Genomic DNA, 13717 nt, shown 5'->3' with positions numbered 1-13717 from the left:
TAAATGGGACTTAATTCTCAAGGAACCAAATGTGACTACGACTTGAAGAGAGACACAGAGACAGAATGATGAACAAGAAACAAATAGCTATTGTGTGGTCAAGTTTTTTTTTTTTTTTTTTCTCATTTTTTTTCCCACCACACTTTCGGTGGCCAACTATGTAAACTGTTCCATTAATCTCAGCGTGGGGGGAAAGAGTGTGAGGTTGAATGTGTGGTTTCAAACTTTCTAATGAGCTGGATGAGGGCCACTGCTAAATTGAAGTGAAGGTTTAAGTGAAATACGGGTCAATCTGGCTCTCGTACAACAGCCAATTCATAAAAGCAACCACTTACAAAGAGAAATTGTAGTGATATATAATCTGTCCCCTCAACAATAACTAAAAGTAAGACTGGAAAAAAAATCCATCAAATGCATTCATGAAATATGACAAAATAAAACTAAAGTCAGATGAAATAACACATAGCCAAAAATCCAAACAATTGTTCACACTACACTTCTCATCAGTTGGGATTTATTGATCATAAGTCCGAGGTCTACAGACTCCCAATCGCTGTAGACTGGCTGAGTTTGTCAGGTGGAGAAAGTCTTGTCAGCAGGGATGGAGGAGGAGATTTACGATATTGCTGCTGGCAGGTGAACTTCTCTGGCTGCCTGGTTCCCAGACTTACAGGATGGAGCAATACTCTCCTATTCTCAGGGCTAACCTTGTGCTCCCAACTGCTCTGCTCTGACTGTTGTAATGGTTGTGAGGCTCACGCTCCAAACACATAAAAGCCAAACACATGTGCTGACATAATTTAATTACAGCATGTGAATTTGTGTTTATATTTGTACTTGGATGCATACTTATGCAGGGTGCAGTCTCTGTGGACAGCATCATAATTGCTCTGAAAAGCACAAGCCAACAACTTGGCTGAGACATGTTTTAAAACGGGCCCGTTTCCATGGGGACAGCAACAGTATTGGCAATAATTTGTCCACTAAAACTTTAGAGATGGCCGCTTGGCGTCACGTTAGGTAATAACCTGGAGCGTAACAACAAATAAAACAGTTGAGATGCAATCAAACGGAATCTAAATATACGATATAGGCTCAAGTACGACTGGAATTAACCTTTTAGCCATAACTTTGAATTCACGCACAATTATTTTCCAGTGAAATTTAACAAATACCAAAATTAAACAATATATTTATTATAAAACTTATGAAAATGGCCAAAATGCCGAAGGCAGCTTTCTATGCTAATGTTGATACTGAATGTGTATATGAAAAAGAAAATGTATTCTTGCACTATATATTAGTGCAAGGATACATTTACAAGTATACATGCAAGTACTAGTACTTGTATTCGTATATATGGCCTGTACTGTAAGTATCAGTAAGTGCCAAAAAAAAAAAACTGTGTTACTTTTCCCAAGACCACATGACAAAAGCAACATTCTTCATGCAGCAAATACCTTGGAAAATTAAAAGTTATTTGGATTTAAAGAAAACAGCTTACTCTCATTATTTTTAAAGGAAAAGAAAAAAAAAACACCTCACAGTCTCCTTTTTAACTTGAGCTGGTGTTTATTTAACAGCTGCTTTCATTAGCCACTTAGCCCCTTTTCTACAATAACCGTAAAACGATTATGTGTCCTCTGGGGCAACAGGTCTGGGCTCATCACAGACGCTTCATTAATAATGAGAAAGCTGTGTCTGGATGGCAGAGATGAAGACACGACAGTGAGGACATCCCACCCATATCACCTCCTCTTGGCAGAGTAATGGAGGCTGACATCAGGGCGTGATAGAGAGACAATACCCTAATGAGGTGAGGCTTCATTTGATGGAGAGGAGTGTTGGAGCAACTGACGTTCAGAGAAAAAAACTAATGCTGAGATTAACTTGACAAAACAAAATTAGAAGAAAGAGACTCTGACTCTCTTAACTTGATGATGAGTGCCACTGAAAGGACTCTGTGGTGCGGAGCCGCTGTGTTAATTCAGATAAAACGCTGCCGATTGGCCAGAGTCAAAGGGCTGTAATGAAATCCACATGGAAGCAGGAACGGCACTGGAGAGAGGGACTAACACAGAGCCAGCATAGCTGATATTTTTTCAAATACTGACCAGATGGGGCCAGCATTGTTTTATCCTAAGAGCTGTTTAATGTCATTGAGCTGCAATAAGCCCTGAGCTCATGATGGAATACCTCTACTCCCAAACACCCATATGACAGCACACAGGGTTTGATGAATTAACAAGAAAAACAAGTTTTTCTAAACTTGCTGACATAAAATATACTAGGTCTCTGCCCTCTCCATTCTTATGACAAGTTGGTGGGGGCCCAAGGAGCTAAGCTCGGCCAGCCAAAAAAAAAGCCCACAAGCAGAGAGGATTATTTTGTTTCCGTCTTGGGCCAGTTTCCCTCGACTTTACTGGGAGAAAAACAGAATGGACCTTAAAAACTGCTGATTTTAGCTACATGATTTCAACATACTATGACATAACTATGATCAAAGGAAGAGATACAACCTCCTCTGAAGATAAAACTTGTAATGTATTGTCTAATGGGGGGGTGGGGGGGGGGGTTGTTCTCTTTCCTCTTATCTACTGGACAGTTAGTTTCTATTTTTGGAGACTACCACATGAATATGACTGTTGAGTTGGAGTTGAGAAAGAGGAGATATCTGTAAGTGAAGGGACTTTAGGTGCAGGGGCAGAGTGGTATACTGTAGCATGTAGTAAGACAACAGGAGAACAGACTCCAAACAAACAGGCCTAGGTTAGAAATTCCAACCAGCTGGAAACTGCAGACGCACTATTAAGTAAATGATGGAGCAGAGCAGCCAACACTTTCCAAACACCCAGAATCACAGCAAACCCCACGTTTGCCAGTAAAATCCACAGTCTGACCTGTGGGAATAAGATATTCTAAGATGGTGATCACACCATTATTACAGTGATTGATTGTAAAAGACTAAACATAAAAGCAAATGTCACTTAATGTATCATCGCTGGATCTTGACCTATTCATTCCAATGTTATGAGATAAACTATACCACCAGTATTGGTCCCTCTCTGTCCAATGACGTCTTCGCCCTCATCAATCTCTGCAAATAACATAACATTTTGTCTTGACTTGACTCCCTACAGACACTTAACATTGGTCAAGACTTAAATAACCAACAAAAACTGAATAGTTTTGCACACAAAAATTTTCTCCAATCACTCACTCTCTCCTTTAGACATAACGCACACACAAACACACACATCTACACCCAGACGCAGGATTAACATTTACTTTTACCCTTATATTTAGTGGAACTAGCTCCTCTGGTACCTCTTTGCGGTGATGGACAAACCTGAAACTACCAACCACAAAATGTGGAAATTCAATTAGACGAATTTAAGTGTTTCATAAAGTCATAGGTGGTTGTCCAGAGGAATTCCCATAAAACCCTGGAGCTCAGGCATAATCGCAGCGCACCGATGGCCTCACTACGCACACACACCCAAAACTGGAAACCACAGAACAGTGACATACACTTACAACTGCGGTCTGAGACCTGCTTATAAATCGCAACTTCTGGCCGACAGCAACTCCAGAGCTGACGGACTACAAAGACCACTCTCTTCATTGTACTGGTCTGCTCTGCAGCATCCGTTAATACCACTCTTCTTTCTTATCACAAACTGAACCCGGGGCACAGTGGTTAAGGCTCAGATGCACTACTTTCCACACTCCTCCTGTTGCAAACAGTGTACGGTAAATATATGTTTATGGAAAATACGTCTGGTAGTAAAAAGGGTTCCACCAACAACTCTCCCTGGCCAATAAGTGGCATTGGATGCACATTGTAGCTAACAACAACAGTTTGTGATGGAAAACAGGGACCACACAGTAAGGACTATGGAAACCCATGAGCATACAGAGGTGTATGTTAGGGCCTGGGTTAGGTTAATAGATAGCTTGAACAAGACGTTTCAGTGAACCACAGGACGACTAAACCACGGGGAGCTTTATTTTTTTCCTACAGGCTGTTTCTTCGGGGCAGAAACACAGTTCTTACCTAAATGCAGTTCCTCAGTATCAATTCTTCCTGTACTGACATAGTGCAGCGAGCTGGTCAAGGCTCTCCTGCCAAATCTCCTGCTCAGCCTCAGCCAAGACACACAGACCACAGGTTAGTCCCAATTCATGTCTAAAAACATTTATCAGATCAGTTAGGTAAAACATGGCAGCAGTAATTACTGCTAATTCTTGCTTGTTATGAAAATTTGAGGATATATATTTATATATATATATATATATATACATACATACTAATACTGCAGTTCGAGGCCAGACGTGAAAAAAAGAGGATAATATGCATTATTTAATACAACATACACAGCTATTATCATAATAATTCAGACAGTGTCCGTCCAATACATACAATGTCGAATCCAAATTGGATAACAGCACTGTAAGCTTCAGACTACAACCTTTTGACAGATCTAATCACAAGTCCAGCTCCATGGGAACAGCAGCTTCCATCGTCTCTCCTTCCTCTTTGCATCAATCACCACAGACGGCCATCAGCCTACTGTCTCTGCTCACGTCTGGCTGTTAACAATCTCACAATACAACCCACACTACTCTCAGTTTAACCCACTTACAGGCTGCCAAAAATAATTTCTTGCTGGAAATGTGATAAATAAAACCCACTAATGGAGCGCTTTTTACTGTCAGCAGAGTACAGAGATCTTGTTAGAAGTGGCACCTTAATGGCGTTTGAATGCAAAACGTTTCAGACACAGGCTCTATGACTTATCCTCTGTTAGATGTAAGGGATGATTATTCAACATTTGTACAGCATGTGGCCATGTGGGGAATGACGCTCAGAGCATACAGATTCAGGCTATTCTTCACCAAGCTAAAGCAAAAACAGACACATTTATGGCTTGGCCTAAAAGAGAGCTTCACTTGGTACCTCATTTCTTCATCCCTCTTTCCTGTTAAGGGTGAAAGTGAGGTATATTACGTTGACTTGGCGCATTTTCTGGTGCCTGTCCTGCCCGTTATGTGTTTTATCATATCAATCCCTGTAAAAAATAGAAAACGGATGTGGCTGTTGTGGAAGGATAAAGACAATGAGCAGCAGCAGGCGGTTGAAATGGCCCGATTGCTTCCAGGCCCTGTCTGTCTTAGGGTAAAGATGGTGGCAGAGCCTGGGGAACCGTGGTCCAGGGTTCAGGTAAACAAACAGCATACAGTGGGCTGCATTTTGATTCCTGAACACTGAAGAGTCTGTTTGTTGAGATGAGGTTTCTGCAGAGGAGGCTGGACAGAAGAAAGACTGCAGTTGTTCAGGGGGGATAGTCGCGATGTAATCGTCTGTTTTTCTTCCTTTTTGTTTTCTGGAATGTTCTCTGGAACGCACCGAGAATTGAGTCACGAACCACAAGCCTCAGCTGGACAAGGAGAGAAAGACCAACAGGCTTCTGAGGGAAACCTGGAATAGTTCTGTCTAAAAATGTTCCAGTTCTCAGAAAGATCCTGCTGAGAAACAGGCTGACGATACCGTTTCTGGACTCGTTCAAGGGAATTCAAGTGATGGGGAAGTGAAACATACTGCAGATATCGCCAGACAGAGCAGAACTTTACTCCTGGGAGCAATGCCTTAGAGATCAAATGAAGAATCCTTGTCTGCTCTTTTTTCCTGTCATAAAAGACTGTTAAGTAGCTTCAGGATTTTGGTTTAGACAGATTGCAGCTATCAGTCTTATCTCACTGAATGCTGTTTTACACAGCACTGTAAAAAAAATTTAAAATAGTTGAAGGAATGTTTGCAAAACATTTGACCAAAGAAATGAAGATCAGAGTCCTGTGCATTTACAGTATACAGTATACGTATATGACACTAGGAAGAACACATTTTGATTACCTACATTGCACAATCACTCATTGTTCACAGCCATTTCTGATTCACAGGCTTGTGGACTGACAGAGAATAAACACACAACTGCTTACAGGAATGTCAACTGTGGAAAAACTGAGTTCATGTGCAAATATGGTACGCCCTTTGTTTCACTATAGGGACTCTTTTCACAAAACCCAGTTGGAGACCCTGTACCATCTCCAACATCCGCGTTAAAGGAAATAAGGAAATAGCTGGAGATAGCTTTCAGTGGGGAATTTTAAGTCTTGACAAGTCGGTCTGAGGTGGAGGGGAGTTATGAGGTGGAAGGGTCCTGTGTAATGTTCACTTTTTGTATGACTTTGCTTGGGTCATATGGTTTTTATCGAAGCACAATCACATGAGCTAATGGCTGCAAAGGGCTATGCCAAGACTATGCTGTATCTCTTTTGGTCATGAGCTTTGTCACAGAGGTAAAGAACTGCAGGAAGGCCCTGAAGTTTGTAATACTGTATGTGGACAACAAAGATGAAATAGATGAGAAAGGAGCAAGAGAGAATGAATCGTGGTGAGTTTACTTTAAAGTCTCGCTCACCAAACCCGATGACACATACAGTGTATTTCCATTTTCTTTTTTTAAGATAGCAAACACAGAATCTCCAGCCAGCTCACTTTTCATTTGCAAATCAGTCAGACCTTTGTTTAACAGTGGTGGAAAACAACTATTTGTCTTGCTGTATTGTATCCAAACCAACAAGGTCTGCTTGTAAGTTTGAGATTAGTGAAAGCAACATTTTTACAATTTGGGTTCAGTGGCCTGAGGATCATACAACATAACCACAACATCCTGAGTCCAAATCTGACTCAGGACTTTTACTGATTAACCCTTTTTAATTATTATCTTGAGATGTTTAACACAGTTTAAGACTTCACATCAATACAGTGCAAAGATGTTCCTCATTTACAACAAGAATTTACTGAGCTAATGAACTCACCGCAGGCGAGTAAATAATGTACTGTGCACAAGTTGTGATATTAAAATTAATTAAATCATAATAATCGGCCTAATGCATGTCAATACCGGGTAATGTACAAAGTATCTGTGAAACACCACACTTCCATGAGTATATCGTCACCCTGTTTGCTAGTATTGTCACTTTGAAGCAAAAGTTATTCTTGCTAGAGTACCTACAACCTTTCCAAGTAGCTTCCCCAAGAACACACTAACCACTAAACACAGTAGGCTCCCCCATGAGTCATAGCCGTGTTTTATGGAGCCACAGTTGCCGCTTTTAATGGCATTAGGCGCTCTGACGTATGCTCCAGACCACCAGTATGGCACTGCGCCTGCAGATCATGGGGTGAAATTGCCCAGAGACTTGGGAGGTGAGAGACTGCAGGCAATTTTCCCCAGTAGAAAGAAATAAAGGTGAACCCAGAGGCGACCTGATTGAGCCACAACAGATTTAGTGTGTTTTAATTCCCAATACTTGGTTTCCTGTGCCTGAGGACCACAAAATATGATACAGCAAGCTTAGTGACTGAGAACTAATTGTTATGCCTACCCCCTCTTCCTTAAAACCTAGAGATTTTGTGTAGCATCAGCTGTCATGTAATCAGCTCCACATGCCTGTTTCACAACAATGTAGCCTAGTGGATAACACAGGGAGAAGGTAAATGCAGCACATGGCCCGCCTCCAGACAAAAGGCTGCTGGTTTTCCTTTGGAGTCAGCCACACAAACTTGGATAATTTGTCTCAGTGGATGGAGGAATGGCAGGTTTAACATTTATGTCCCCCAATGTGCAATTCAGGCCCAACATACCTGTGGCCAACTACTTCAAGGAACAGCAACAGCCAGATGCCATTTATTTAACAACTAAGCTGAAAAATTCAAATTGCATTTTACGTAAATTAATTTGCGTTTTGGTATTGGTTCAACTGGGGCCAAAGAGAAAGTATGCATATTAATGAAAATGGCAATGTCTCCACATAGACATGACTGACCCACTCAGGCGTTGCAGATTTTGCAATATTTTCTGATTGCACAAGAAATAAGGAGTTGGACAATGTCTGGGCTGAAGCCCAGACATTCCTTAAAGCCTTTCTTAAGTTCGCTTTGTCAAGCAAATCAACCAGAAGTGGCAACATGGGAGTGCGTTACCACCTGACATCCAGGGTGCCGCAAGTAGCTTCCCCATCCTCACCACTGGCCTCATGACATGTGGCCTAATAAAAGCAAACTTCTCCCTCTGCCACATCAAAGCAGGGTCGACCTGCTGTGGCCCTGATCCTTCGCCAGCTTCCCTGTATCATTTTCAAACACAGTCACTCAGGGAAATTTAATAAGAGATGGACAGCTAATGTCTCCCACCTAGACTCCAGTCAGTCAGCAAACCAGCCAATCAGCCAGGCAGCCGGGTCTGCTGTGAAACCAGACCTCTGCTTTGTATCATGGAGCCAGACATCGGACAGGCTGTGCAATGGCTGCATAACATGCGTGGCTCAACCAAAGGAGGCTATTAAAGACAAAAATAAAAAATAAAAAAAACGCTGTCTGTTGGTGAATCATATCAGCAGTAGTGAAATCCACGCTCAGTGTGTAGCTAGAGTGAGTAAAGCAGGCATTTCCTAATAAAAGCCCAAATAAATAAACACAGCAGAACAAGAGTCAAACAAAGTCTCACTGATAAAGCGGTTGAGAATGACAAGGTTAAGGAATCCTAATTAGATTAAAAATTACATGAAGCATGAAAGAGTTCTGTTGACTGATTCCTTTCCCAGTCTTAACTCCCAAAATTTGGTCATGTGTGATGTGAGATCCAAGAAACTGAAAGATCAAACTCACAGGAGTACACAGTTTAATGCAGAGAGCAGAAATCAGCCAAACTAGGACGGGAAAGCTTTGTTTTTGGTGCGTTCTAGTTTATTGAATGTGACATGTTTACTGCTTCTTCGGTTCTGAAACAATGGTCTATTATCACTATCATGTGGAGCTGGACTACTCATGTGGCACCGTTATATTGTTGTGGAGTCAACCTGATAACTCATCCTTAACATGAACGTAGTCAGGCACACATGGAATACATAAGACGGGGCTTTGAATAAAAGCTGAAATTTCATCCTGTAAAAATACGGACGCTCTACTAAGCAGTTAAAAGCAAGACGTGTTACTGTAGCTTTAGGGAAAATAAGAAAAAGAAGAGCTTTCGTCTAGGTGACCTTAAATTGAAGGCTGCCTCAAGCCTGGTGTTACATTTAGTTTCCCGCGCAAACTATCAGCCACTGAGATTTATAGAAACAAGACTCCACTTACATATCGACAAATAATAGTATGAAATATGCTCACAGGTCATTAATTCATCATTCCACAGATTGCTGTTGTACAGTTATCATGCACATGTGCCCAGCTGTGTTACAGCTGATGGTTTACATGTGGTTTCATAAACCTTAAATTTGAATTTTTCTACATTGGTTTCATGGACACAGGTGAAAACCTCCTGTTGTCTGGATCTAATTTTTCATTTGCAGTGGACCAGGTTCCTTTGAAGCCCCATATACATATTGTGTTTTTTCAGGGAGCCACTTATATAATGACTTAAAAATGTGTCTTAGAAACCAGAAAAGACCTCTCTCCATCCATGTATTACTCCACTATTTTAACATTTATATTGAGCAATATTATTCTAGATTTTATTGCTGGGAAACTCATTTAGGTTCAGACTACTTGTCTTCAAGCCACTTACTTAATTTGACTACTTCTATCAGTAGTCAAATTAAACTTACAGCAAGAGTGAGAAGAGGAACCAAACGGTTAAGATTCATGAAAAATAAATCTCAAAAAGCTTAGATCATGATGTGTGGCTTTGAAAACAAAGGATTATGGGTTGGGAATGTGAGTTGCTAAATAGGATTATGCACTTTGCAGATTGTGAGAAGCCGACTGCAATGACCATCACTTTTTTTGTGTCCCCTGGAAACAACTCCATTGTTGTCTGTGATACTTACATTTGTCTATGTGGCTGTGTTGTGTGTATCTGCAGCGCATGTGTTGTCAAATTATTTTCTTAATTTAGTTGTGTTTTGTTTATTTGTATGTGTTTTCTCAAGCTGCAGTGTGTTGACTTCTCTCAGCCACCGTTAAATTAGCTATTTCTGATGGTATGAAATGTTTGACTTTTTTAAGTTAGTTTACATATTTATTGTTACATCACACACTGAAATGTATGTCACTGAAAAGCAGAATCTGTTCTACTTCTACTACTCTACTCTCTTCTAATTTTCCTTTGAGCTTCACTGCAAAATGCCAGATCTTAGATAAGTCACCTTGGTGCAAATGCATGCCCCTGTGCACGTGAGCAATCAAACGTGCGCCCGCATGCGTGTGTGTGCTCAGTCTTGACAGTTGTTATAGTAGAGTAAAATAAATCAAATGATATCGACCTCAGTAGTTCAGTCCAGCTAATATTTCACCTCTGAGTTGGAAACACATGGATTGACAAGCAGTGATGGAATGAGTGTCAGATTAGAGTTTGGAGTTACGCAACAACATCCACCAAGCCAGCGAGGTACAATACAGTACCAGCCGTGAATAATGGCTTCAGTTTGGATTCATTAGACAAGAATTATTATATAGAAATATGACAAACTATATCCAGTGAGCCCGTTTTGAAACACAATTGGCCATTTGTTTTTTCCTTTGGTGGTTTCAGACAGCGCTCATTTTCATTTGCTGCCTGAAGTGTTTTGTTATCTGGCTTATTTTCTTATTCTTGGACTCTGCTGGGGAGATGGCAGGCTTGGATACTGGCTAGCAGCTTGTGGTCTGGTATTAGAGCTAAAACCTCCCAAAGTGCAGTGGGTTGAAGTCAGCCACCTGCTAGCGCTAATTGCCCAGTCTTATTCAGTGGAGAGGCCCTTCATTCCTGCGAGAACTAGGAGGAAAACAGGGAATGGAATGCAAATTGTTGAAAGTCAGTGTTAAATGTCTGAGGGATGAATGGAAGGAGTCACCCAGGTCAACACATTAGGTGAACTTTAATAAGCACAGCTAGTTCAAGAGCTCAGTCCTCCTGTTTGTGAGAGATGGAGAGAGAAAGAGCCCACACATACATAGTAGATATATTTCATGTTGTGACTATCTGCAGCTTAGAAAACACCTTAAGGGCAGGGTTATAGTATACTGATGTCTGGCTACATCAGAAAACAAAGGTGTTTATACCTGCATACCTACAGTGTGAAAAGTCAGCCTTCATAGAGAAGGGGGAGGGGGAGATGTAATATCATTTAAAAATGGGGATAGCGGGTCGCATTTTCAGACAATCTCTCTCGCAAGGCGTTCATACTGTTGTACTCAGTTGTAAACATTTAAATGTGACAGAAATGGTGTAACGAATGAAACCAGAGCGCTAGAGAGATCAAAGCGAGTGTACTTTCTCACCTCCACATAGTTGGCCCAATCACGCCATGAAGTGGGTGTGAATGCTGGATTGTCAGTTTCAGAAAGTTACAGAAATGGTCAGACACAGACATCAACAAGTCGTTCTGAATATATCGGCCCCTGAAAGGTTAAGTCTTCTGATATTCTATATTCTTCAAATCCCATTAATAGACCAAAACCAACAATTACTTGAACATACTAACATACCAAGTACTGCCTGCGTAGCTAAGGCATGAAATATCTTAATCCTCTTTGCTATAGAGCTCAATTGTTGCCCAAAAAGTATTAACATGACTTCACAGCCACGCTAGCATCGCTGTCAGGCTGTGAACTCTGGGCTACATACTAATGTCATCATGCGTCTTAAAGAAAGTTTTTGTAATCTTGATCATTAGCATACTAACGATTGCTTATTATCAGTAAACAAAGTACAGCTGAGGCTGATGGTAATGCCATTAGTTTTGCATCAGTGCGATTACACATCATACTGAAGGAAACATGAATGTCTGAACCATATTTTAATGACAATCCATCAATTAACTGTCACCCAAAACTGTCTGTACAAAATTTCAATACAATCCATCTAATAGTTGTTGAGATATTGAGACTGACTGGCTGACATTGCCATCTACAGAGCTGTGTATATACAGTACTCTATAGTATAGAGTCTATACTATGAAGAGTGCACAAAATCCAAGGCTGAAAATAGTCTCCAACTAATGCACTATTTACTCTTGTTTAAAAAACGTTTTCTAAAAACTACAGTGCCCAGCTGTGTCAGGAAATTATTCAGCCTTTAAAAAAACATAAAACTATATATTTGTGATTCGCTTTTATAGATTTACATCTGTAGTGAGTGAACATGTAGGCTTGGGGCTGAGAGCAACAGACAGGTTGTGAATGTCTGTATTGAGAGATGGACTGACTTTTCATAGGATTTCAACAACACCAAAATATCGCTGTGAAATATCAATCCTATACACTAGATAACAAACATTACACAGCAACAGTTTTTGAACCACCACCAGTGTAAAAATGTGACACTAAATGAGAACTGCAAATATCATACATGGTATTATATATAATATTATATAGAACAAATATTTTAAATGGTAAATGGACTGCCTTTATATAGCACTTTTTCAGTCTTAACGACCACTCAAAGCACTTTACGCTTCAGGGCACATTCACCCATTCACACACAGCATTTGTTCTATACACGGTGCTTCTCTAATACACAGTCACACACCGAAGTTCAGGGGCAATTTGGGGTTCAGTGTCTCTGCCCATGTGGACTGGAGGAGTTGGGGATCAAACCACGGATCTTCTGATGCATGGATGACCTGCTCTGCCTCCTGAGCTACAGCATATTTATTTTCTTCCCTCAAATTTGTCATAATACTTTTTCCATTGTTACATAAAACTTTCATTAGTGGCGAACATTTGTGCACTGGATGTGTGTTCATATATTACCTGGGCGATGTTCTTGTTCAGTAAGTAGACCCCATATTCAAAATGAAACCGCTCTCCTCTCGGGTACAAGGGGAATCTGTGAGAGAAAGGAGAAAAAGAAAAATTTGGAATTAAACAGGAACTGGTGATTTACTCCATGTGATCCTTCCCCAACAGAGTCTGAAAACAAAGGTGTTAAGAGCTTCCAAACAAACACTCACAAGCCAACAGTCAATTCTACCACAGCATTATATCCACACTGCATATGATAATATACTACAGGTCCATCCGTGTGAAAAAGTCAATAAAGCAATGTGGAATTGTTTGTTCATTTTACTTTGAGGGATTTAAACAACCATTACTCGATGGCTCTGCAACAGGCAGTGAATTCTTCCCGTTATTGAAAGTACTCGTTCATGTAGCCACTGGCATTAACAGTGGGTAGCACTTGCAGATGCTTGAAGAAGCCGAGTCTGGGTCTATGATCCCAACCCACGGACGCCACCTCCGTAGCTTGTTAAACTGAAATATCAAACAGGGCAGAGGCGTCCAAACAGCCTGTCCATCCGCCTCTCAGCAGGAACAAAGAGAACTTTTCCTTTCAGCGTGGTGGGAAAGTCCCACTGGTGCCAGTCAGATGTCCTAGTTGGGACTACACAGAGTGCTCATGAAGGATAGGGGGAAGATAGCCCTGGGTGTTAGGGTAGGGTATGCTGACATCCAGAGTGGGAAAATTCTCTCTGTTACCAGGAACTTAAGGCTGGACTCATCCCTTCCTGTCATTATGTGCTTATGTTTGCTGATCTCCCACTGAGGAGGATACAGTATATTGGGAAAGTAGCTCCACAGACTGAGCAGGGCTTTGGTCTGACAAAACACACACACACACACACACACACACACACACACACACACACACACACACTTGTGTCAACTGGT

The 13717-nt window shown here is 41.0% G+C and overlaps 1 protein-coding gene across 1 annotated transcript in view; it reads right to left on the bottom strand.

Moving 5' to 3' along the window:
- Positions 1–13717, bottom strand: part of uvrag (UV radiation resistance associated) — an 85894-nt gene that overhangs the window by 22383 nt on the left and 49794 nt on the right. Inside the window, exon 13 of the mRNA XM_022746078.1 lies at positions 12800–12875. Within this exon, the coding sequence (XP_022601799.1) occupies positions 12800–12875 (76 nt within the window). The remainder of the gene's footprint in view (positions 1–12799; positions 12876–13717) is intronic.

This window comes from Seriola dumerili, unplaced genomic scaffold (assembly GCF_002260705.1).
Source record: "Seriola dumerili isolate Sdu_G_001 unplaced genomic scaffold, Sdu_1.0 BDQW01000091.1, whole genome shotgun sequence".
Lineage (NCBI taxonomy): Eukaryota > Metazoa > Chordata > Actinopteri > Carangiformes > Carangidae > Seriola > Seriola dumerili.
Note: the sequence above shows the minus strand (reverse complement) of the source record. Positions and strands in the feature narration are given on the sequence as shown.